We start from the raw sequence: 26619 nt of genomic DNA on the forward strand, positions 1-26619 counted from the left end.
TTACCAAGACACTCACCATTAACTGGTTTAACCCAAGCATGAAAAACATCTGCTGTTCTCTCCTTTCCTTACGGCTCAGTTTCACAAACCAAAATAAGTCCTGAGAGTGAAAGTATGTAGGCTTGTGTCTGACGATTCTCCTACCTGCTGGGATCCTTCAGTAGGACATGAGCAGTTTAGTCTCTTTTGAATGTTCCATCCAAAGGTGAGAACATACCTTTGTCCACCATAGCTGCTTGCCCTCAGATGCCCATGGCCATGCTAACTGCTCCCATCTCAAGCGAGGACACCTACAGTCCACATCTCTCCAATAACTTGTGATTCCCCTTCCCTATCCATTCATTATACCAATTTAAAGGGGAAATTGTGTGGTAAATACATATACACACATCAGGATGACTCTATCGTAACTTCTCTTCATCCTCACTGCCACTGTGTTATTTCAGGTCATTATGATCACTGACCTGTATTATTTTAATAATAACTTGTGAGGATCAGTTTCCCACTGTACTGCTACCTGCCAGGTTCAAGTTTTAGGCCTGACCAGAATTTGTTTTTGGCTCTCTTGACACAATCAGTGCTTGCACTGGAGTTTACTTGGATAAAAGTAGCTTTGGGTGAGAGGTGGGATAGAAGTTGTGTTAGGTTTCAGGCCTGTGCAGTGAAAGATATTGGTCAGAAAATTCTAAGACATTCCATGCTCTTTTCTCTACAATGTGGTCACATTTCCTTTCTCAGTTTGTCTTGCTGCCCTTCCCATCTCTACAGGTTCCTTGCTAGTGTTCAGAGTAATTGTGAACAAAACACACTTAGGCTGCATTTTAAAGTGTCCCTTTATTTCCCCCTCAATCAATTATAGCATAATACAGTAAGAATAGGCACACAATTGAAGAAAAGTGCTTGTTAATTGCCTTATTCAGGATCAAGTTGAACAATCTTTGATTTTTCCTTGTTTGCAAAGATGGCAAATTAAGTCAGCATTACCACGATTTAAGTGGGAAATGTCTCAGACAAATAATTAAGGTTTCTACTTTCTTTAACCCTACACCAAAGTAAATAAAACATGCCAGAAAACTGTGACATAGAAAAAAAAAAAAAAAAAACACCAAACAAATTGCCAAGAACTTGAACAGAAAAGCCAGGCATGCTTATCTGCCCCTCTATCAATGCTGAAGGGTTCAAATAATGTAAATTTACCCACAACAATCCACTTGTGCCAAAACGCAAAGGCTCCTGGCTGAGGTTTCCTTTCTCAAACCTGTGGCAGTCGCTCAGCCAATCAGGATCCCTCAGGGTGAGCTAAGGCAGAAAGTCACTGCAGTCCTCACCCCGGGGCCCTGCGCACCAGGGCTATAGTGCTGAGTGCTCCCGCTCGCGAGCCCCAGAGCTGCCCAACCGCTTTCAGTCTTGGCTGTGTTCCAGAGCCACAGGGTTGCCCAACGGCTTTCCGCCTTGGCTGTGTTCCTGAGCTCTGGCCCAGCCATGATCCTACTCCTTGCACTGCTCACTGAGCTTGGAAGGCTGCATGCCCGCATGGGTAAGACCCCGGGAGCCTGGACTTCCTTCTCCTTGTGCCTCTGAGCAGAGCAGGGCTCTTTCTGGAGAACAATTTCCTGTTGCCCTGGGATCCGTACTGCCCCCTTTCTGGATCCCCTGCTGGTTCCTTCCTCTGTGTAACTCCTCCCCTTCTCCCCTCCTGCCACACACACACACACACACACACACACACACACACACACACACCTGACCTACCCCCTAGGCCCCTCCACCCTCCCACTCCCACCCATCCCTGACATTGGACCAGAGCAGGTGACTGATGGTGTTAGCCAAGGAGTCCATTCTCCAAGGTCTCGGGGGCTGAGACTCAGCTGGTCTTGGCTCAGTTGCCGTGTCCACTGGGTTTAAGCGTATGCGTACTGCTCTCAATTAATTCCTCGGAGTGCAGAGGGAACCATCCAACGTGGTTCAATCTAAAGGGAAAAGATGGTCCTAGAGAACTGCAGTGTCTAATTTTTGTTTATTTGCATCTTAGCCATGTTCAGTGTCATTGTAGTGAAAGCTTTGGGCCAAGAAGGAGGGAGGGCAAATATAAATAAATTTATTGACAATTTTAGACGCCACCGTGGACTCAGTTAAGGACCCATACTTCACTGAGATCATTGTTGCAAAAACAAAACAAAACTCATTTTTCTTTCTGCAGATTCTGAAGGAATATTTCTGCAGGTGACAGTTCCACATAAAATAAAGTCAAGTGAGAGTGAAGGTATAAAGAGGCAGGTAAATGACTGAAAATATTTTTTTTTACAATTTAAAATTATAAGACTATTTTAATTTACCTTTGTACTAAGTCAGATTATATTCATTTATATTAATTTGTAAAGCAAAATGTTTTCACTGTACTAATTTATTTTAGTATATTTTTAACCTCCCTTTGTTATACCTCCATTGCTAACTCCTGTACCCTTCCCTTCATCTCTTCATTTCTCTCACATACTTGTTCACAATTTTTAAGAAAATACTAGCAGAAAAAAAAAATCAGTATGATATAAGGAGAACAATGGTCCAGCAATGGAGAGATTTGTCTTGAGCAAAATTTAGACCAACAAAAAATTTTGACCAAGAAGCATCAAACTTAGAAGTATGGCCAAAGAAAGAAAAAGGAAAAAGAAAAATGTCACATTTGTCTTATTATGATGAAAAAGATAACAATAAAAAATCTTAATTGAAAGCAAAGTTTTAAAAATGCTTAACTGCTGTAAACAAAAAAAAATTAAATTGAAGGCATTTAGTCTTTAATATTTCAAATTGGCATAGTTTTGTTTTATGTTACAAACCAGAAGTGATAATGCAGGGGTTTAAATTTCCATGTCCTTAAATTGGTATGGCCAATATATGATAACTCTGAAAAATACATTCATGTTAAAGGAATAATTTTTGAGGTAACAGTACGTAAAAAATTAAGAATTCATTAACTCTAGATGTGTCATTCTGTAATGGAACCTATCATAGTTTTATTCTATTATTGAACAATAAAAATAAAATATATGTGGAATTATGATTGAAGACAACAATAAAATAATTTTCTTTAGAGAGGTTGCATTTTTATATACTAATCTTATTTAATGATCAGATTAACCTTCTAAAGGAGGATATGGATATACATGATATAAATGATAAAGAGGATTAAAATATTACGCTAAGGGCATCAAAATTACAACATTCAGGACATGGAATCTAATTTTTAATTTATGACTACAATTCCATTACAAGTAATACCTTCAGTGAAAAATTGTTTATAAAATTTTTTCCTGATTTATTTAGAAGAATTTTTACATTGCCATTGCATGATTAAACTTTAAATTGTTTACTTCAAATTGCATGTAGCAAAGCATAGAGCAACTATGCAGGCCATGAAATGCTTTTCCTATGAAGTATGTAATACCTATTTACATTTTTTTAATTATCTTTATGCAATTATGGAAGTCATTTTTACTGTGATAGACTATGATGAATGTTCTTTCATATCTCATAGTAGACCTCCTGTATCTGTCTTGTTCTCTTCCTTTAATTTCTGGTTACCCAGAGCTTTTTTAAAATTATTAAACATACAAAAGATTCCTTTTTTCATGGACTTCCAGTTTATTATGATAACCATAAATTCTACTAAAGCAATAATGGCTTAGATTTGGGGATATAGCAGGACTTATGAAGATGTCCAACCTTCTAAGATTTATCTAAAATATATTTGTGGAAGCTATAGGTGCTGGGAAGAAACTCCTGAGTTGAGAAGAGCTGACCTCCTTTCAATGTCTTTCTACCACAGACCATGGGGAACACACCTGCAGTTAAGCAAGTTAGGCTTATGCATCACTCCAGTGAGGGAGAGCACCCACCATGGGAAACCATGGGGCATCTCAGTCAGAATGTGTTAGAAAGGCTTTAAACGATTTCAGCTCCAGTTAAGGGTTTTGGGGGAGGTTTGAGGAATTTTGCTTAGAGTAGGCTTGATTTCATAAACACTGAAAAATAATTGAATTTAATCTACATGGTTGCCTGTATAGATTAACACATCAAGTTCTTATTTGGAAAGATTACTTCTACTTAAACTTTTAAAGTCAGAAACACTCAAAAATTACTTTATCGACTATAAACAGAGTGAAAGTTGAAAAGCAATGTTATCTAAAAACCTAGGTCAAAAAACAGTTAAGACAAGGGTGAGGTAAATATAAAAACACTCAGGGCCAAATAGTCTACTTCATGTAATTGTTGTTGATCAAAGTCCACATAGTAATAGATATGGATCTGGAAAACCTTTTATGACTTAGCTCAACCTGCATTGTGATTTAGCTTTTTGATGACTGCTTCAATTTCTTCCATAGTTATTGGCCTATTGAGATTTTTAGATTCTTCCTGATTGCGTTTTGGAAGGTTTTATATTTCTAGGAATATGTCCATTACCTCCATGTTGTCTAGTTTTTTGGAGTAGAGTTGTTCATAGTATTTTTTAACAATCCTTTGTATTTCTGTGGGGTCTGTTGTTATTTCACCACTTTCATTTCTGATTTTGTTTATTTGGGTCCTCTCTCTTTGCTTCTTGGTGAGCTTGGCTAGATGTTCATCAATCTTTTTGGATTGTTTTATATTGTAGTTTATTTCTAATATTATGTCATTATGGTCTGAGAAGATGCTTAATATGATTTCAATCTTCTTGAATTTGGGGAGACTTTGCTTGTGACCCAGTATGTGGTCTATTTTTTAAAATGTCCCATGTGCACTTGAGAAGAACATATATTCCGTGGCTTTGGGGTGAAATGTTCTGAAGATGTGAATTAAGTCCATCTGATCTAGTGAGTGATTTAGGATTGCTGTTTCTTTGCTGATTTTTTGTCTAGAGGATTTATCCAGCAATGTAGGTGGTGTATTAAAATCCCCTACTATGATTGTATTGTTGTCAATCTCTCCCTTGATATCTTCCAGGAGTTTTGTTGTTGTTGTTGTTGTTGTTGTTTTTTAATGTATTTGGGTGCTGCTGTATTGGGTGCATATATGTTTATCAGGGATATATCCTCTTATTGTACCAATCCTTTTAGGATTATGAAGTGGCCTTCCTTATTCTTGTTATGGCCTTCACTTTGTGGTCTATTTTGTCAGATATAAGTATTGCTACCCCAACTTTATTTTCATTTTCATTTGCCTGGAAGATATTTTTCCATCCCTTCACTTTTAGTCTGTGTGAGTCCCTTGTTCTGAAGTGGGTCTCTTGCAGACAGCATATAGATGAGTCATGTTTTTTTTTTTTTTTTTTTTTTTTATCTATTCACTCACCAGATGTCTTGATTGGAGCATTTAGTCCATTTATGTTTAAAGTTATTATTGATAGGTACTTGTATCCATTTTTACTTTTTGTGCCTGTGTTCCTTCTTACCTTTTTATTTCTTCTTTTTATACCAGTCCCTTTAGCATTTCTTGCATTGCTGGCTTGGTAGTGATAAACTCTCTAAGCCTTTTTTTTTGTCTGTGAAGCTCCTTATTTCTCCTTCAATTTTGAATGATAGCCTTGCTGGATAGGGAAGTATTGGATTCAGTCCCTTGCTTTGCATCACTTTGTAAATTTTCTTCCATTCCCTTCTGGCCTGATGTGTTTCTGTTGAGAAATCATTTAATAATATAATTGGATATCCCTTGCACCTAACTTTCTGTCTCTCTCTTGAAGCCTTTAAGATTCTTTCTTTGTCTTGAACATTTGCCATCATAATCATAATGTGTCTTGGTGTGGGTCTTTTAGGGTTCATCTTGTTTGGCATTCTCTGTGCTTGTGTGACTTTTTTCTTCCCCACATCAGGGAAGTTTTCTGACATTATTTCTTCAAATAGGTTTTCTAACTCTTGTTCCTCTTTCTGTTGTTCCGGCACCCTTATTATTTGTATGTTGCTTCGTTTCATGTTGTCCTATAGCTCCCTTAGGCTCTTCTCCTGTCTTTTAATTTTTTTCTCAATTGCAGTTCAGTTTGGGTGTTTTTTGCTTCCTTGTCTTCTAATTTTCTAATTTGGTCCTCTGCTTCTCCTAGTCTACTGTTGAAAATTTCCATGGTGTTTTTTATTACAGCTATATCACTCTTCATTTCTTCTTGATTCTTACATAAGTTGTTGGTTTTTTTCATCCATCCAGTTTATGAACTGTGTGACCCTGATTCTGAATTCTTTTTCTGACATATTTCATGCCTCTGTTTCACCTAGATGACTTTCTGTCAATTCCTCCTTTTCTTTCCTTTGGGGGTTTCTTTGTCTACCTATTTTTGATCTCACCAATGGATCTAGATGTCAAGTCGTGCAAGGGCTAATCCTTGGGTGGCAGTGGCTCCTCAGGCTGCAGGTGTTCCTCAGGCAGTCGCAGTAGCAGCTGCTCCTCAGTTGGCAGTGGCTCCTCTGGTGGTTGCTCTTTGCAGCAATGGTGGCTCCTCTGCCTGTTGGGGGCGGGGCTACTCGCACAGCTGCGGCTCCATGGATGACTGATCATGAGGCTGCTGCTCCTCTGATGGAGGCGGACTGCTCACATGGCTGTTGCTCCTTGGATAGGGGCTAGCTGTTTGCAGCTGCTGCTCTTCAGACGGGGTGGGTTGCTCATGAGGTTGCTGCTCCTTGGACAGGGGCAGGTTACTCGCAGGGCTGCTGCTCCTCATATGGGGGCAGGCTGATCACCTGGCTGCTGTTTGTCAGATGGGTGCGAGATGCATGTGGCTGCTGCTCCTCGGACAGGTGTGGGCTGCACAGTGGCTGCTGCTCCTCGAATGGTAGTGGACTGCTTGTGGAGCTGCTGCTCCTCGGATGGGTGCGAGCTGCTCACACAGCTGATGCTCCTTGGATGTGGGCAGGATACTCATGTGGCTGCTTCTCCTCGGACAAGGGCAGGGCGTGGTCTGTGCACAGATGCTGCTCCTCAGACAGGGGCGGGCTTCACAGGGCTGCCACTCATTCATGGGCAGGCTGCTCATGTGGCTGCTGCTCCTCAGACGGGGCAGGCTGCTCGTGTGGTTTCTGCTCCTCGGACAAGGGAGCGTGCCACTCACACAGCTGCTGCTCCTTGGACAGGGGTAGGCCACGTGAGGCTGCTGCTCTTTGGCCTGTGACAGGCTGCTTGTGGGGCTGCTGCCCCCATGATAGGAGCAGGCTGCTCATATTCTGGTGCTTACGTGGTCATAGTGCCCTTGGCTAAAGCGTTATGACGGTCAGAGGGGAGCATGCTTTGGAACTCACAGGAGCCTGCACCCAAGGTGACTAGAGTCTCAGTGATCGTGGGACTATAGTCAATGTAGCAGGTCCCTGGCAGGGGTGGCTGTAGAGTCCCAGGTGTTATCTGAGGGCACCCTGGGTGGAGGTGAGACTGGGCTCCCAGTTACAGCAGCTCTCCCCTTCAAAAAGACGAGGCCTCTAAGAAAGAGCCGGCCTCCCGGTACTGTTTGCAATGGTAGCAGAGGCTGCCTAGTTAGGCGAGCCAAGTTAGCCTGCTCCTGAAGGTCCTGCAGGATCTAACTGTGACACACACACACACACACACACACACACACACACCATGACCACACACTCCTCTTTTGCTCCCTCACTCACTCATGCTCTCTCCTTCACTCCTGCCTTCTTCCTGCCTCTGTAGTTGGGCCTGGGGTGTTATTGATCTGTTCGTGGATGGAATTTCCTCTCCAGGTGTCTGGTTATGTGGCTCGCTGTCTAGCAAATTGGCAGAACAGGATAAAATTCTCCTTGACAAGACAAGACAGAAAGGGAACAAAACACGAATGTAGTCATGACACTGATAACCCCAATATAAGTGACCGCCTGAGAAAAGAGAATTAGGGGAGAGAAAAGAGAGCACAAATAATATTGAAGAGAGAAAAAAATAGATAAGAGAAAAAATAAAAAGGAATAAAAAGGGGAAAAAATACATATGGAGAAAACACCACAGAACAAACAGATAAACCAAAAAAATGCAAACACCAAATACCCAGCAAAGAGGGTGGGGGCAGAATCTGTAGAGGCTGAGCTTATATACAGAAAATAAGGTTAAGAATTGGATGAATATGGGGAGGCCCTCAGTTCAGTATAGAGGAAGTACAAAGGGGATGAGTGGATAAGAAGAAAGAGAATGAGAAGAAAATAATAATAATAATAAATTTACATCAAAATTGATTTAAAAATGGTATAAAAAATAGCAAATAAAATAAAATGATGGGAAAATATTGTGAAAAGAAATAGAAAATAAAGTAGAAAAAGGAAACAGAAAAAGGAAAAAAAAAAGAAAAAAAGAGAGATAACAAAATAATAATAAAATAAAATAAAAATGAAAAATTGAAGTGTTGTTCCTTTGGCTGGCTTAAGATCCCACAGTCTTCTGTACTATCTGCGGTTTCTGTTTCCTGTGGCTGGGACTGAAGGCCTCTCTTTAGACCAGTCTCTTTGGACTCTCAGGGACTATTCAGATTTTTTAAAATTTTTTGTACCAAATAGGGTGTATTGTGGGTGTGGCTGTATTGTTTGCCTGGAGACTGGAGGGAGGGGCTATCTCTTCGGGAGAAAATGGCTGTCCAAGTCCGGGCCTCAGGCATAACTCAACGCCAGACTCACTGCCACTTCTTCAGGACCCTTCCTCTCCCCAGCCTCTCCCCTGACTCCACAAGTCTGCACTTTCTCCTGCACCCCAGCCACGGGTGAGTGTCCATATCCAAAAGGTCGTATGAACTAGGTTCAGTGAGGCAAAGCACAGGCCACAGAGCAGGGAAAGACTATGGCTCTGTGAGCTCCTCTCCTGCCAGGACTATGCGTTCTGGCCAGCCCCCTCTGGGCTCAGTCTTTTGTGACTGTGGGCCCAGATCTAGAATCCCTTGCCACCAGCAGTCCCTCAGACCTCCTTTCCACAGTCAAACGCTGTGCCTGTCCCAAGGGACACAGCTCAATGCCATGCAGTTTCCCTCTGACCCTCTGGGTACAGAGGTTTGGCAGCTTTCTCCTGCCCAGATCCTTGGTTTTCTCTTTCTCCAGGGGTCCTCTGCCCTTTCCAACTGCAAATTGTCTCACCAGCTGAGTCTCCTTTGCCAATTCTGGGTGGGTGATATTTGTTTCAGCTGCTCATTCTATCTGCTCCGGGACAAGGCTCGGGACAAGTCTGTCTATTCCACCGCCATTTTGTTCTCCTCTATTTATTTATTTTAATGAGTTATTTGCCTTTATAGGTACTCTGTATTTAATGAGAAATTATTATACTTCCTTTATTCACACAATGTTTCTTTAGCTCTTTGAAATTATTTAAAATACCAAATTTCAAGTAATTTTTTGTAAATTCAACATCTAATCTTCCCCCAATATAGTTTTCACTGGTGGCCTTTTTCCTGGGCCACACTCTCATGGTCTTTTTCATGTCTGGTAATTTTTTAACAACTGAAATTGATCACTTCAAATAATATGTTGTAGTAACTCAAAATCAGATTTTTCTTCCCCCTTCAAATATTATTGTTAGTTATTTGTTTTAGTTGTTTATTTTGTGAATTTTTCCACTGTTTCTCTAATATCTGTATTCTTTGGTGTGTGTAGCCACTGATATCTCTATTCTGTTATCTTATTGGTTGTCTAATGATAAGATAGAGAGTTCTTCAAATGCATGGCCAATAAGTCTCTCAGTTTTGCTGAGGCTCTGTCACTGCATTTTGTCACTCAGCCAGGAAGTTTCACAACTACGCTTATCATTTCAGTTCCTGTTTGCACAGAGTCTCAAGGTCAGCCAGAGGTGAGAGTTTAGGGTCTTCTCAGGTCTGTCTTAATCATTCATGTGCATAACCTTGGGCATGCACATAGTGTGTGAGGCCTTTTAACATTTGACATAACTTTCCAAAGCTGCATGTGAACATTTATATATATATATATATATATATATATATATATATATATATATATATCCTACCTAATAATAGACAAATATGCAAATTGACCGCACCTTCGCTACGCCCAACCCACGCCCATCAGCCAAGCCACGCCCACCAACCAATCAGGACGAGTATGCAAATTACCCCAACAAAGATGGTGGCTAATTTGCATATCAGGACAGCGTAGAAAGAAGCCAAGAGCTGCAGAAGGGAGCAAAGCTGCGGAGAAGCAAGCAAGCCGGGGGGAGGAGAAGGGAGTAGTGGAGGCGGGGCCGGGGGAGAAGGGAGGAGCAGAGGCAGAGCCAGGGGAGAAGGAAGAAGAGTGGGCGGGCTGGCGGAGAAGGGAGAAAAGCAGGGGGGCTGGTGGAGAAGGCGGGCGGGGGACAAGGGAGGAGAGCAGGCAGGGCGGGGTAGAGTGCAGCAGGAAACCCTATTGCAGGATTTTTCCTGCAACGGGAACGCTAGTATATATATAAATGTTCACATGCAGCGACTATATATATATATATATATATATATATATATATAGCCAGCGACTGGACCACTGGAACAACTGGGATGACCGGTTGCTATGATGCGAACCAGGCCCATCAGGGGTGGGGCCAGCCCGCCAACCTCTTGCAGCCCCTCCCCCCAGCTGGCCACGCCCCTGAACAACCTCTCCCACCCTGATCGGGGAGGGGAGGTTGGCCAACCTCCCCCAGCCACTGACCCCTGATCAACCCCCTCATCCCCAACAAGGGGCAGGGTCTGCAGGCCTTTTGCTCACTCCTCCCACTGGCCCATACCTGATCAGGCCCCAACTGGGGCAAGCCAGCCAGCCAACCTCCCGCTGTCTCCTCCTCCCAACAGGCCAAGCCCCAATCTGCCCCAATTGGGGCCAGGCCAGGAGAACCCAACCTGTGCACAAAATCATGCACTGGGCCTCTAGTTTGATTATAAAGCTTTTCTTTTTTAAAAATTTTTTTATTGAATTTATTGGGGTGACATTGGTTAAAAAAATTATATAGGTTTCAGGTATATAATTCTATAGTATATCATCTGTATATTACATTGTGTGTTTACCATCCCAAGTCAAGTCGCCTTCCAGCAACATTTATACCCCCTTTACCCTCTTCATCCTTCCCCAATCTTTTGGTAAACACCATACTATTATCTGTGTCTATAAGGTTGTTTTTTATTTTTTTTTCCCTTGGCTTAATTCCTCACCTTTTTCACCCAGTTCCCCAATCACCCTCTCCTCTGACAGATCTCAGTTTGTTCTTTATATCTGTGAGTCTGTTGCTATTTGTTTGTCATTTTGCTCATTAGGTTCTACTTATAGGTGAAATTATATGGTCCTTTTAAGTTTTTTGGTTGGTCCATTGTTTGCCCTATTGATTCATTGCATGAGGCAACTGTGAAGTTAAAAAAAAATTCTGTAGTTGTTTTCAGCAAATGCTTTTGGGAAAAGAATTTTGACAGTAGGTGATATCTGATTTATGTCATATATACAAGCTTGAAGTGTATCTTCTAAGAACCACAAAGCAGCTCAAATTCTGGCATTTCTCTGGAAATGAGATTTTGAAAATGCTCCAGCCACATTCTGCTTTTCTCAGAGGTTGCTAGTCTGCTGGTATTCACTGCAAATGCATTCTCTTATTTTTCAATTGATAAAAGAAGAGACTAGAGCAAATTCAAATTTCCCAAATATTAATATTTTTACTAAGATCAGTTATTTTTATTGAATAAATACGCCCCAGAATATTGTAAACCTTCAGTTAATTTCTAGAGAATTGATCTAACAATTTTTTTCAGTTCTCATGTTGATTTTATGTAGAAGAGAATTTTGGGTGGTTCTTACTCTGATTTACACTGATGTCATTTTATTACATAACTGTTATGTAATCTGCATTTATAGTATTTTAATATAACATGTTTTTTTAATTTTCCTTGTTGTTTCTCCATTGACCCATGGGAAATTTTGAAGTGTGCATATTTGGGCTTTTTCTAGATATCTTTTGGGCCTGATTTTTAATTGAACTTCACTATGTTCAGGTAATGCATTTGACTCCAGTGTGTATGTTTCTATATATTTATTATGCAGTGTACTATAGATGTATATTAAGATGATTTGTTTGCATTTAAAGCTTATGTTTTCCACATATTTTTTTCTTGTAGGGATTTTGTCATTTCTGTGTGTTGTCACAGCATCCTCCTGAGGAAATATCTGAGATTGGTTCTGTATTTTTTTATTTTTAAGTAATATGTCATTATTAATTGTTATATTAAAGTAATGCAGGATAAATTTTGCAAACCTTTGTTATTAACTTTCAGACACTCCTTGATTTTGTCTAGGAGTTTGTAGAAAATCATAATAACAGATTTCACTCTGAGCATTTGGAGGAATATCTGCCACTTCAGAAACTCTACCCAAACTCATCTCTTCTACCTCCTTTATGATGCAAAATCTTTAGTTTCTTGGAAAAAGGGTAAAGAGGCCTGTGGCCTGAGGGCACTGATGAAACCCTCTATAATTGGGAAAGAGAAGAGGGGAAAAGGTCTAATTCTGAAGGAAGACTAAGGTATACTTGCTAGGACTGTTAACAGATAATGGACTTGGCCCTGAGTGTGTCTGTCTAGAGCCAGCAGGTAGTGTGTGGGTTCTTGACTTCATGCAGAAAAGATTTCACAACATGAGTCTAGGTGACATTGAGGGTATGTTTATTAAAGCTGGGGACAATGAAGCAAGGGACTTAGCATAGAAGATGCAATAGGAGAGCCTAGGCTGGGCTACTTTGGTTCTCTAAAAATATTATAGGAAAGAAATGAGCATAGACAGGGCTGCTTTAGCTCACTGGGAAGTCAGAAAAAAAGGGGACCTTGGAGATAGGTTCAGGGGGTTAGCCTGGGACCAGGTGCTGCTGCCCATTGCTCCCTTAGTTGCAAGTCTCCTGAGGACCTTAGAGTTTAGGAGATTTGTGCCTGTGGGGGAAGAAAGGGTCTGGGAGGGGCATGTGCATGCTCCCCCGAGGCAGAGCACACTCAGGATCTGTGTCTTGAGGGTTTTTTTCTCTCTCTTGTGGGTGGGAATCTTAGGGGAGGGTTCCAGAATATTTTCAGTTTCCAAGGTGTACTCTTTCAGGGAACTGATCTCTACGGATTGGTCAGCACTAGGGCAGGGGGTCATTTGTTATTATAGCTGGTCCTGGAGTCACCCACCTGGTTTTGCTACTTTTCTAAGCCTGAAGCTGAAATACAACTGAGGCCTAGATGTTATCTCTGATGTTATCTCTAAGGAGATGTCCTTCTGCTGAACTGTTGCAGTTTCCCCATTCTATTTGCCAAGGAATTTTCCTAGCTTCTTACTATGCCCACATTTTCAGTTCTGGGTTATTTGATATCTGGTCTCTGAGTTTGTGGGCTTCTTGTACTTCCTGGGAGTTTCCCCTCTCTCAAGCTCACAGACTGCCTTCCCTTAAAACCAGAGAACTTCCTTAAAATTAGTTTGTCTTGAAAAGAAATTTTGGATTTTCCAGCAGAGGGGTCTGTCTGCCTTTGTGGAGACAGTCCACTGACTCACTCTGTAAACATCCTTAGAGCCACTCCTATTCCTGGATGTCACCACATTAGGATGATGAGAACATTTATACTCAGTCTATGTTGTTTTAAAGCTCTTATTCCTGAAGCTGCAGCATGTCTCACTAGCATCATTCTCTCAGATATTTTTCCCCTTGTGGTTTATATATGGAGAGGATTATGAAGTGGCTCTAGGTATATTTGGTAGTGTTATCGTAGAAATGGGGTATCCCTTTCCCCACTGAATGCTGAGAGTGGGGTCTTTATGCTACCTCCAGAAAAAGACTTTTCTGAGACTCCCATGGGAGGATGCGTGATTTTTCATTTGTGTCCACTTACTTCCCTGGGTTTCCAAAGTCCCATTTCCCTTAATCCAGTCCTGGAAGAAGGGCAGCTGTGGATTCATTGGAGCTAGAAGCAAAGCCACTGTCCAGTCTCTGTTCCATGTTGGAATTGTGTCCAATTTAGCGTTAGGTTAGTTGCAGTCCATCTGTCCATTGTATGGGGTCCACATGGCTGTGGCCAATGTGGGTGAATGCAAGAGAACCAAGAGTGACCAAGAGCACAAACCAAGAGACCCAGGAGCCAAGAGAGTAAACATCTTTGTTTAATAGACTAAATATCTCAAATCTTCCTGCACTTGCAGTGGCCACATCTACTCTGGCCAATGACCTGTTCCCAGGTGTGACTGACAGACAAGTGCCTTCCCTGTGTCACCCAGACTTTACTGCGGATGTGTCCATTCTCGCCCTCTAGTCCCTTACCCCAGGGATCTGTGGGAAAAAGCCTGGTGGCTCCCTGAAGAGTGTTAAACTGTAGCTTCCTAGCAAAGCTATACAAATGGCATGCCTATAATATTTAGCTTCCCTGCGTTCCTTCCTTATTATTAATAACAAGAGGCCCAGTGCATGAAATTTATGCACGGGGAGTATGTCCCTCAGTATATCATCTCCAATCTGGGACCCCTTGAGGGATGTCTGACTGCCCTCTCACAATCCAGGACTGCTGGCTCCCAACTGCTCACCAGCCAGCCTGCCTGATTGCCCCTAACCACTTCTGCCTGCCAGCCTGATCACCCCCTAACCACTCCCCTGCCAGCCTGATCAATGCATAACTGCTCCCCTGCAGGCCCAGTTGCCCCTAACTTCCCTCCCCTGCTGGCCTGGTCACCCCCAACTGCCCTCCCTGCAGGTCTGGTCTCACCAACTACCCTCCCCTGAAGGCCTGGTCCCCCCCAACTGCCCTCCCTGAAGGCTTGGCCCCTCCCCCAACTGCCCTCCCCTAAAGGCCTGGTCACCCCCAACTGCCCTCCCCTGCAGGCCTGGTCCCTCCCAACTGTCCTTCCCTGCTGGCCTGGTCACCCCAACTGCCCTCCCCTGCAGGCCTTGGTCCCCCACAACTGCCCTCTCCTGCAGGCCTGGTCCCTCCCAACTTTCCTCCCCTGCTGGCCTGATCACCCACAACTGCCCTCCCCTGCTGACCATCATATGTCCACATGGGGGCAGCCATCTTTGACCTTATGGGGACGCCCATCTTGTGTGTTGGAGTGATGGTCAATTTTCATATTACCTCTTTATTATATAGGTTAACGTTAATTACAATGGCATCAGTGGTATGTACCTATGCATTTATAAATATGTTTTTGTTTCATTGTACTTAGCATAGAATGTTAGTCTGCAGCCATGTCTCATTCATCTTCACTAGAAAATGTATATATTTTTTCACATAGAAATGATTAATCTGCAGTAATAGTAAGGCTAAACTTATACTTTTTTCAAAATGTGACCTTCAGTTTTTTTTCTTTTCAAAAAGCCATTCCTACAGATTAAATTCCCTAATCCTGAATATATTATAATAATAAAGTCCTTTTATTTAGAATAATAAATTCTTAAGAATATATAAATTGTTAAAATGGATTTAGTCTTTTTTTGACATGAGTGAAAAAGTTTTACTTTGTATATTTTTTATTTACTAAACCTTTTTTATTGATTTGCTTTGTTTTAGGTGATTTATATCATTACAATTGATAAAAAATCATATACTCTGCATCTCACAAAAAGGTAAGATATAATTTTTCCTTAAAGCTTAGATTTTACTTTAAAAATTTTTTTGTTACCATCTATAATAATCCTCGCTAATAAAAGAGTAATATGCAAATTAACCATCACTCCAATACATAAGCCATGCCCACCAGCCAAAGCCACGCCCATCAGCCAATCAGGGCGAGTATGCAAATTAACCCCAACCAAGATGGCTGCCAGAAGGGAGGCTTAGGTTTCCCTGGCAACAGAGGAAGCCAACCTTTCCACACACTCTGGCAGGCCCAGGCCTCCACTCAAGGATACAAAGTTTCAATTATAGAAGGTAAACAAATCCAAACAGAAATGGCAGCAGCCACAGATCGAGCAGGAGGCTTGGCTCTGGTCCAGACTACAAAGTTTCAATTGTAGAAGGTAAATAAATTCCAGATACCAGGGCCTCTGCTTGGGTCGCCAGGGGCATGGCTGGCCTGCAAACCACCACAGGCCCCTTGCCCAGACCTCTCCACGCCCCAAAGGAACCCCACCCTGATCCAGGACACCCTTCAGAGCAAACCAGCTGGTCCCCACCCGTGCACCAGGCCTCTATCCTATCTAATGAAAGAGTAATATGCAGATTGACCATCACTCCAACACACAAGATCAAGATAGCTGCCCCTATGTGGTCAAAGATCCTGCCCCCATGTGGACACAAGATGGCCACCACAAGATGGCCAGCAGGGGAGGGCAGTTGAGAGGGACCAGGCCTGCAAGGGAGGGCAGTTGAGAGGTACCAGGCCTGCAAGGGAGGACAGTTGGAGGCGATCAACCCTGTAGAGGAGGGCAGTTAGGGGTGACCAGGCCAGCAGAGGAGGGAAGTTGGGGACAAACAGGCTGGCAGGGGAGCAGATAGACATCAATCAGGCTGGCATGGGAGTGGTTAGGGGGTGATCAGGCTGGCAGGCAGAAGCGGTTAAGGGAAATCAGGAAGGCAGGCAGGCGAGCAGTTGGGAGCCAGCAGTCCTGGATTGTCAGAGGGATGTCTGGTGGGATCGGGCCTAAACGGGCAGTTGGACATCCCTCAAGGGGTCCCAGATTGGAGAGGGTGCAACCTGGGCTGAGGTACAGTCCCCCGCCCCTGTGCATGAATTTCGTGCACCGGGCCTCTAGTAAATCATAAGATGCTAATTAGACTGGACAGCCAAATAGCAGAATGACCATCTGGACAGCCTTCTGGACAACCTTCCAGACGAAGCTAGGGCTGCAGTGGCTGCGAGGGCCAAGGCAGCCATGAGGGCCGAGGCAGCCGGGGCTGTGAGGTCTGAGCCCCTTGCACAAATTTCATGCATCAAGCCTCTAGTTTAAATATAATAATGAAGAAAAAATAAAGAAAGTTTAATCAATCCATTTTCAATGTAGGATTTATTATGCCTTGAATCTTAGATCTATATGATTGTTGCATTAAATTATTCAGCTTTTATTTTCAAATTTAGAAATAAGCTATCTATATATATAAAAGCCTAAGCAACTGTTACAACCCGTCGACTGCTCAACCAGTTGACCAGTCATTATGATGTGCACTGACCAGTAGGGGGCAGATGCTCAACACAGGAGCTGCCCCTGGTGGTCAGTGCACTCCCATAGTGGGAGCGCTGCTCAGCCAGAAGCCAGGCTCATGGCTGGTGAGCACAGCTGCAGCAGTGGCAGGAGCTTCTCCCACCTCTGCTGCAGTGCTACTGAGTGGCAGCGGTGGCAGGCACAGCGGGGCCAGGCTGAGTGGGAGCCACTTCACGCACTGCTACTGCTACATCCCTTGGGGAATCTCAGACTGCCGTTTTTGGCCAGACCTTTGGTCATTAGGCCAAAACTGGCAGTCTGCAATCCCTTGAGAGGTCCCAGATTGCGAGAGGGCACAGGCCAGGCTGAGGGACCCCACTGGTGCACAAATCCGTGACCGGGCCTCTAGTATATTTATAAATCTTTAATTGAGTATAAAGTCACTGAACCCAATAATTGTGACAGATAATAAATATGTCTCATGGTTTCTCAAACATAGTTAACACATCAAATGGTTATTGGTGGTAAATTCAACTAGTAGCATATATCTTATGAATGTATTAATTATATATGTATTTATTTTGAATTGTATAGGGTACAGTTTATATATCATAAAACTCGGCCAGGTGCATAAGTAAATAAAACTATATAATAAAAGCCTAGGTGGCGTCACGGCCTCGTGCATTGTCACAAGATGGCCGCCACAAGATGGCCACATGCACAGTGGAGTCGGGGCCCAGCGGCTGCTCTGCGCAGTGAGGCCTAGTGGTCCCGCAGCTCTGTGTGGCGTGGAGGAGGCGTGTCCTGGCAGAGGAGGCAGATCACAGCAGGGGAGGGACGTTGTGGGTGACCAGGCCGGCAGGGGAGGGCAGTTGGAGGCAATCAGGATGGAAGGGGAGGGCAGCTGTGGTTGACCAGACCAGCAGGGGAGGGCAGTTGTGGGCCATCAGGCTGGTAGGGGAGGGCAGGTAGGGGCAATCAGGCTGGCAGTCAGAAGCAGTTAGGGGCAATCAGGCAGGCAGGCAGGCAAGCAGTTAGGCTCCAGCGGTCCCAGATTGTGAGAGGGATGTCCAACTGCCAGTTTAGGCCTGATCCTGAGGGGTCCCAGATTGGAGAGGGTGAAGGCCAGATTGAGGGACACCCCCATGCATGAATTTCATGCAACGGGCCTCTAGTTTTTAATAATTTTATGTAGTATTGCAACCATGAACCATAAACCATTTTTAGAACATTTCATTCTCCACATAAAACCTCTCATGCCATTTCACATTTAATCCCATTCCCTACTACATTCCAAGTAACAATCCATATACTTTCTGTCAGTGTATTTTCTCAACATTTCATATCAATTGAATCAAAGAGCCTTCTCTCCACCTGCCTTTTAAAAAATATATACTTATAACAACTGCATTTTGTCCACCTGCATCTTTATAGTTGACCAAGTCTGGAGAAAATTAGCCTCATTTAATTCATGACTCTTCTCACCTAATCTAGGACCATTAATCTCATGTTGGTCTTTAATGCCTCTATAACTCCATTGAAATTGTTTTTTGATAAGAGAATCAATGATCTTCATGTTTCTGAATGCCAGTCTTCGTTTTTCTTAACCAATTTGGCAACATTTTGTATAATTGATCAGTGTCTCCTCCACAAATATCTTCATTACTATCAATTCCTTGTTTAACTCTTACACCATTCTGCTTACTCTTTAACAGTATTTGTTTGTCTGTTTTCAGATTTTTTTTATGTCTCCAATCTCAGAGAACTCAGAGAGCAATTATTAAGTCTCATTGCTTTCCCCTAGCTATATTCAATTACCTGCCTATTTCATCCAGCCCCAGGGCTTCAAGTACAATTTATGTATTAATTGTTTCCTTTCCAGTGAACACCATATTCAATTACCTGACTAGTTATTTGATAACCAAGTGTTTAATAGAGTTATCTTACTTAACATATTTAAACTGTACTTCTGATCCACCCAAAATGTATCCTTTCCACAATCATTTCAGTCAATGGCAACTTTATTCTTCCAGTTTCTCAGAACAAAAACCTTGGAGTGATCCTTGACATCTTTCTTCCCCCTCTCCCATAGTCAATGGATTAAGTCCCATGTGTTCCACCTTCAAAACTTCAAATTATATTCAGAATTGGACCTCCATCACTGCTACCGTCCTATTTCAAGCCACCAACACATCTTGCCTGGATGACTGTAACAGCCTAACTGGTATCTCTCTTTGTGCAGATGATTCTCAATATAGCATTCAGTCTATTTCTATTAAAATGTTGGTCTGATCTTTCATTTACTGCTCAAAATCTTCCAGTGACTTCTTATCTCATTAGCACTGTCTCTTATTGCTATCTCTTGTCTTTAATCCACATTCCACTCTAGGCTGTTCTTTGTATGCACAAAACATACTTATGCCTCAAGGCCTTTGCATTTTCTCTTAACTCTCTCTGGAATAACATTTCTGTGAAAATCCATAGGCTTGTTTTTAATTTTTAATAATCTACTGTATCATAATATCTGTGAGCCTCCCATGCCATCCTATCACATTTTGCAACAAACCTCTGTCACCCAGTTCTTATTTATCATCATCTAACATGCTGGCAGAATATGTCCCTCACTATGATGAAGACCATTGCTTTGTCTTTTATTTATTGCTGTATCCCAGTGCCTAATAGAGGATCTGTCAGATAGTAGGCACTCAAAAACTAATTCGTTGAATAAAGACATACACAGGCACACACATAGATATCTGATACAGAGGATTCACAGAGTTTATTTCAGTGTTAAGAAAGCCTGATACACCACACTAAAATTACTCTAACTGAAACATCTACACTAATAAAAGGGTAATATGCTAATTAGACCGGACATCTTCCGGACATCCATCCAGACAAAGCCACAGCAGCTGCGAAGGCCGAGGGCCTGCAGTGCAGGAGAGGTGCAGCTGCAGGAGCGGCAGTGGTGGCAGTGCCGCTGCGGGAGCAGGAGTGGAGGTGGTGCCTCCGCGGGAGCAGGAGCAGAGGTGGTGCTGCCACCACCCCTTTCCCAGAGGTAGTGCGGGAGAAACCACGGCACGGGCTGCTTGGTCCGGGTCCCAGTGCTGCCCCTTCTGCAGAGGCAGCCACAGAGGCAGTGGCACAAGCTCAGACTCAGTGCCACACCTCTGCAGAGGCTGGATGGGGTGTGACCGGCTGTGCCTCAACCTCCCACAGCCCCTCCCCCAGCAGGCCTGGCTCCAGATCACCCCCTACCCATCAGTGGGTGTGTGGCGGGGTCAGCGCCAAGAAGCGAGGGCCAAGGGCTGGCAGCCGCGGTGGCCAGCAGTGGCAGCAGCAGCAGGGTGATGGGGGCAGCGCCTTCCCATGATTGGCCCTGTTGCCTCCCGCAGAGGGAGGCCAGACTGTGGCTTAGGCCCACTCCAAGGACATCCCCTGAAGGCTCCCAGTCTGTGAGAGGGGGCAGACCAGGCTGAGGGACCCCCCCACAGTGCATGAATTTTTGTGCACCAGTCCTTTAGTATTATTATATGATCCTAATAAACTTCACATTTACTTTTATTAGTGTAATGTTTAATTCATATTAAATTCATTGTTCAAACATTTTGTTGTTTCTTAGCTCATTCTTATCCCAGGACTTTTTGGTTTATACATTTAATGAAACTGGATCTTTGCATACTGATTCTTCATATTTTAAGGTAAGATGTCTTAGACATTTATTATTATACTTGTAGCCCTGCGCATGAATCTGTGCACCAGTAGCTCACCAGTAGCTCGCTGCCACCCTCCAGTAGCTCTCCGCCCGCTGCCCCGTCCTCCTATAGCTCCCTTTGCCCCCCAACCTCCCCTTCATAGCTTGCTGCCCTGCTCCCACCTATAGCTCTCTGCTGCCTGCTTGTAGCCAGTAGCTTGCTGCCACCTTTCTGTAGCTCTCCGCCCACTGCCCCACCCTCCTGTAGTCCCTCTGACCCCCAATCTCCCCCTCTTAGTTTGCTGCCCTGCCCCCTCCTGTAGCTCTCCACCACCTGCTTGTAGCTAGCTGCCCCACCCGCCTGCTGATCCGTGAACTGGTTGTTACACTGTTGGTCATTACACTTCACGGCATAACAACCATTTGCATATCTTTATTATATAGGATGTTGCTTTATTGAAATGGACATATTACCATTGAGATATGTTTGTTCTATGTTTACAGTTTAAATAAATATTTTATTCCATATAATTATGACATGTTAAAAGGTTAATTGTTATACATAGAAATAAGATAAAATGTTGAGGTAATATTCATGGATACTTAGGTGGTACAAAGTAAGAAGAGTAGTAAAAAATGTTTTTCCCTAAAAATATGTATAAATAAATTTGTATAATATATAATCTTCTAACATTTTGAATCATCTATAATATTTTACCATACATATATTATTCATAAAGAATTAATTTATTTGCCTTTCCATACTGTCTTTCAGATGCATTGCCATTACCAAGGATATGCTGCAAACTTTCCAAATTCAGCTGCAACACTCAGCATATGTTCTGGTCTCAGGTAATAACATCTTAGAGAATATTTACACATGGAGCCCTAACCGGTTTGGCTCAATAGATAGAGTGTCGGCCTGCAGACTGAAAGGTCCCAGGTTCGATTCTGGTCAAGGGCATGTACCTTGGTTGCAGGCATATCCCCAGTGGAGGGTGTGCAGGAGGCAGGTGATAGATGTTTCTCTCTCATCAATGTTTCTAACTGTCTATCTCTCTCTTCCTCTCTGTAAAGAATCAATAAAATATCCTACCTAATAAAAGCATAATATGCAAATTGACCCTAACTCTGCTACACCCACAAGCCACACCCACCAGCCACGCCCACCAGCCAATCTGGAGCAAATATGCAAATAAACCCAACCAAGATGGCTACAGCCACAGAGAGCAGGAGGGAGGCTTGGGTTTCCCCGGCAACAGAGGAAGCCAAGCTTTCCGCCTGCCTTTGCTGGTCTAAGCCTCCACTCAAGGCTACAAAGTTTCAATTATAGAAGGTAAATAAATCCAAACAGAAATGGCTGCAGCTACAGAGCTGGAAAGAGCAGGAGACAAGGGTTGCCCCTGGCAATGGAGGAAGCAAAGCTTCTGCAGCCCTGGCTGGCCTAGGCCTCCACTCCAGGCTACAAAGTTTCAATTATAGATATACATAAATTCCAACAGAAATCGCTGCCACCACAGAGCAAGCAGGAGGCTTGGCTCTGCTCCAGGCTACAAAGTTTCAATTGTAGAAGGTAAATAAATTCCAGATACCAGGGCCTCTGCTTGGGTCGCCAGGGGGCGTGGCCTGCCTGCAAACCACCACAGGCCTTTCACCCAGGCCGCCCCACACCTCAAGGGAACCCCCACCCTGATCCGGGATACCTTTCAGGGCAAACCACCTGGCCCCCACTCATGCACCAGGCCTCTATCCCATTTAATAAAAGAGTAATATGCCGATTGACCATCACTCCAACACACAAGATGGCTGCCCCCATGTGGTCAAAGATCCTGCCCTCATGTGGACATAAGATGGCCAGCACAAGATGGCCAGCAGGGGAGGGCAGTTGGGAGGGACCAGGCCTGCAAGGGAGAGCAGTTGGGGGCAATCAAGCCCTCAGGGGATGGCAGTTAGGGGTGACCAGGCTGGCATAGGAGGGAAGTTGGGGGTGACTGGGCCTGCAGGGAAGGTCAGTTGGGTGGAACCCAGGCCTGCAGGGGAGAGCAGTTGGGGGGGAACAGGCCTGCAGAGGAGGGCAGTTAGGGGTGACCAGGCCTGAAGGGGAGGGCAGTTAGGGGCAAACACGCTGGCAGGGGAGCAGTTAGGCATCAATCAGGCTGGCAGGGAGTGGTTAGGGGGTGATCATGCTGACAGGCAGAAGTGGTTAGGGGCAATCAGGAAGGCAGGCAGGGGAACAGTTGGGAGCCAGCAGTCCTGGATTGTGAGAGGGATGTCCGACTGCCCGTTTTGGCCCGATCCCAACAGGATCGGGCCTAAATGGGCAGTCGGACATCCCTCGAGGGGTCCCAGATTGGAGAGGGTGCAGGCTGGCCTGAGGGACACCCCCACCCCCACAAATTTTGTGCACCGGGCCTGTAATATATATATATGAATATTTACACATGGAAAACTTAGGATGTACTTCAAAATGAAACTTAGTGGCTAGCAAACACAAATATAGTAAGGTTTAAGAGGAATCCATATATGAAAGTTTTCTTTCTGATTACCTTCTTTTTTTAAAAAATGTAAGTATTAGTAGCTAGTGGTTACTGCCTTTTCAAATGAAATCACCCCAGGAAAACCTGACTGGAGGTATTTTGAATATACTGTGCAGAAAAAGACAATTTCAGTAAAGGAAAGTTTAGAACATTTTCCTAAACATTATAGCTGAGTTATTTATCAATTATCTTAAATAGTTATGGAAAATGACATTAATTAGTTACTTAAACAGGAACATATTGTGCTCACAGTTAAGGTGCTCTCAGTATCAGACATAAAACAACCAATTAAGAAGGTACCTCAGAGGACTTAGATATTTCTCCAAAGAAGACATATAGGTGGTCAACAGACATATGAAAAGATGCTCAACATTACTAATCATCAGGGGAATGAAAATCAAAACCAAAGTAAGATATCACTTCATAATTGTTAGAATGGCTATCATAAAAAAAAAAATTGGCAAATATCAAGTCCTGGTGAGCATGTGGAGAAAAGGGAACCCTTGCACACTGTTGGTGGGATTATAAATTGGTACATCTGCTATGAAAAACAATATGAATATGCCTCAAAAAAATAAACATTTGTTCTCAAAGATATATGTACCCATATGTTCATTGCAGTATTATTCAACTCAAAGTGTCCTTCAATAGATGATTGGAAAAAGAAGATGTGGTACATCTATACAATGGAATATAGTCAGTAGTAAGAAAAGATGAAATACTGCCATTTGCGACAACATGGATGGATCTTGAGAAATTTTAAGAACAAGCCAGGCTGGTTTGGCTCAGTGGTTGAGTATCAACCTATGAACCAGGAGGTTAGGGTTTGATTCCTGGTCAGGGAACATGCCCGGATTGCAGGCTCAGTCCCCAGTAGGGGACATGCAAGAGGCAGCAGATCAATGATTCTCTCTTATCACTGATGTTTCCATCTCTCTCTCTCCCTCTCCCTTCCTTTCTGATATCAATAAAAATATACATTTCTTAAAAGTTAAGAGCCATATGATTTCACTCATATGTGGGATATAAACTGAAAGGAACAGATGAGCAAGAAAAACAAAGAAAAACTCATAGACACAGATAATAGTATGGTGGCTTACCAGAGTGAAGGGGGAGGCAGTGAAGGGTGAAGGGGTCAAATATATGGTGGCAGTACAAGATTTGACTTTGGGTTGTGGGCACACAATGCAACATACAGATCATGTATCATAGAAATGTATACTTGAATCCTATATAATGTTATTAACCAATATTACCACAATAAATTTAATTTAAAAAATTAAACACAGAGCTGCCACATGACCCAGCAATTTCACTTAAGGGTATTCATCCACAGAAAAAAACAAAACAAAAAAACAAACAAACACCAACTTGAAAAGATATATGTCCTCCTATGTTTACTTCAGCATTAATAGAAGCAATCTAAGTGTCCATCAGTCAATCCTATATAATAAAACCCTAGTATGCAAAATGACCTAACAGCAGAACGAACAGCAGAACGAACGCCACAATAGCCAGTTGCTATGATGTGCACTGACTACCAGGGGGCAGACGCTCAATGCAGGAGCTGCTCCCTAGTGGTAAGTGCACTCCCACAGGGGGAACGTTGCTCAGCCAAAAGCTGGGCTCATGGCTGGTGAGCACAGTGGCGGTGGCGGGAGCCTCCCCTGCCTCTGCTGCAGGCGGGCAGTAAGGAGCAAGGGTCCCAGACTGCGAGAGCCCCAGACTGTGAGAGGGATGTCTGACTGAAGCCGGCAGTTGAACATCCCCCAAGGGGTCCTGGACTGGGAGAGGGCACGGGCCAGGCTGAGCGCCCTCTCCGCCCCCAGTGGATGAATTTCATGCACCGAGCCTCTAGTGAATGGTTAAAGAAGATGTGGTACATATACAATGGAATATTACTCAATAAAAAAGAATGAAATCTTTCCATTTGTGACAACATAGATAGACCTAGAGGGTATTATGCTAAGTGAAATCAGTCTGACAGAGAAACACAAATATCATGATTTTATTTATATTTGGATTCTAAAACAAAAATAAATAAACAAAGCAAAACAAACAGACCCATAGCTAGAGATAACAAGCTAATGGTTGCCAAATGAAAGGGAGGTGGAAGTAAAGGGTCAAGAAAAGTGATTTTCATCGTTAATGATGAAAGAGGAAGGTGGTAAGTTTATCAGAGGAAGATGAGTCCAGAACAGATAATACACTTTAACTGCCTTTTAGTTTTAGTTTGCCTAATTTATAAAATTTACTCATGTCAACTCAGAAAATTGGCATTCTCTGAATGTGGTTTTCATTTATATCAACCTTTTTAAATATTCACTCTGTATTCCTGTTTTCCCTTATCCTAACCTCTGTAAGAACGGAAACTTTCTTCTTGAAATATCCAACAAACATCTTATTCCCCAGCTATTACTTGTCCTTAAGTAATATATTTTGAATGAATGTGATTTCTATACAGAAAATACAAAATACACTTGCATTTATTTAGTTCTTTAACCTGTGAGAAAAAAATTAAGGCAAATGTGGTTAAGTTATTAATGGTAGACAAAAACAATAGAGGGAAAAGTGGCTTTAAAACATGTTACTTACTCTAGTTCATAATTTCTTACATTTTATATTATAGTTTTGATATGATCATTTTTAGGATTTTTTTTTTTTGCCATTGCTTTCTAAATATACAGGGGATTCCTTCAGTTTGAAAATATCAGCTATGGAATTGAACCATTGGAATCTTCAGCAAGATTTGAGCACATAATTTATCAAGTAAAAAATAACAATACAGATATACCAATGTTAGTAGAAAATTACAGCAATATTTGGCAGAAAAAACAGACCTATAAAGATTATTTAAGCTCACAGGTAACTATAATAATTCTGAAGTTATGACATACCATGAAATTACTTCTGTAGATTTTTTTAATTATGAAAAAGAACTGCTTAGCAGTTGAGTAGAAATATTAAATTTGGTATCTTTTTTTCTATATCTTTAAACAAAACACCCATATTCTACCTAAAATATGAAAAATTATACAATAATATATTGCAAACTTATTGCTTTATGATGTATTATGTAGCATTTCTCATTCTTGTATTTAAATAAAATGCATATTATTAAATAAAATTTAAAAATAGGGGAAGAATAGAACCACTGTTAGTTATTACTAACAGTTATCACTGTTCCATGGGAAAAATACTTTTTAATATTTTTACATATTTTTGTTACATAACTTTACTACCAAAACATATCTTTCTAAAACAAATAATCATTTGTCTACATTAAACTCTATTAATTTATCTATAGGCTGGAATATAATTTTTGGTTGACAGGTGTTTTCTTTTCAT

The 26619-nt window shown here is 42.5% G+C and overlaps 1 protein-coding gene across 3 annotated transcripts in view; it reads left to right on the forward strand.

The window, feature by feature from the left end:
• The first annotated feature begins 1446 nt into the window (after positions 1 to 1446).
• LOC103288285 (disintegrin and metalloproteinase domain-containing protein 18) overlaps positions 1447 to 26619 on the forward strand; it is an 85020-nt gene continuing 59847 nt past the window's right edge. For all 3 annotated transcript variants that reach the window (XM_054720312.1, XM_054720313.1, XM_054720314.1), the window contains exons 1-6: positions 1447 to 1537; positions 2201 to 2277; positions 15470 to 15525; positions 20663 to 20741; positions 21510 to 21586; positions 25959 to 26136. In XM_054720312.1, the coding sequence (XP_054576287.1) occupies positions 1483 to 1537; positions 2201 to 2277; positions 15470 to 15525; positions 20663 to 20741; positions 21510 to 21586; positions 25959 to 26136 (522 nt within the window). In that variant the 5' untranslated portion in view covers positions 1447 to 1482. The remainder of the gene's footprint in view (positions 1538 to 2200; positions 2278 to 15469; positions 15526 to 20662; positions 20742 to 21509; positions 21587 to 25958; positions 26137 to 26619) is intronic.

Source organism: Eptesicus fuscus, chromosome 8 (assembly GCF_027574615.1).
Source record: "Eptesicus fuscus isolate TK198812 chromosome 8, DD_ASM_mEF_20220401, whole genome shotgun sequence".
NCBI classification, from domain to species: Eukaryota; Metazoa; Chordata; class Mammalia; order Chiroptera; family Vespertilionidae; genus Eptesicus; species Eptesicus fuscus.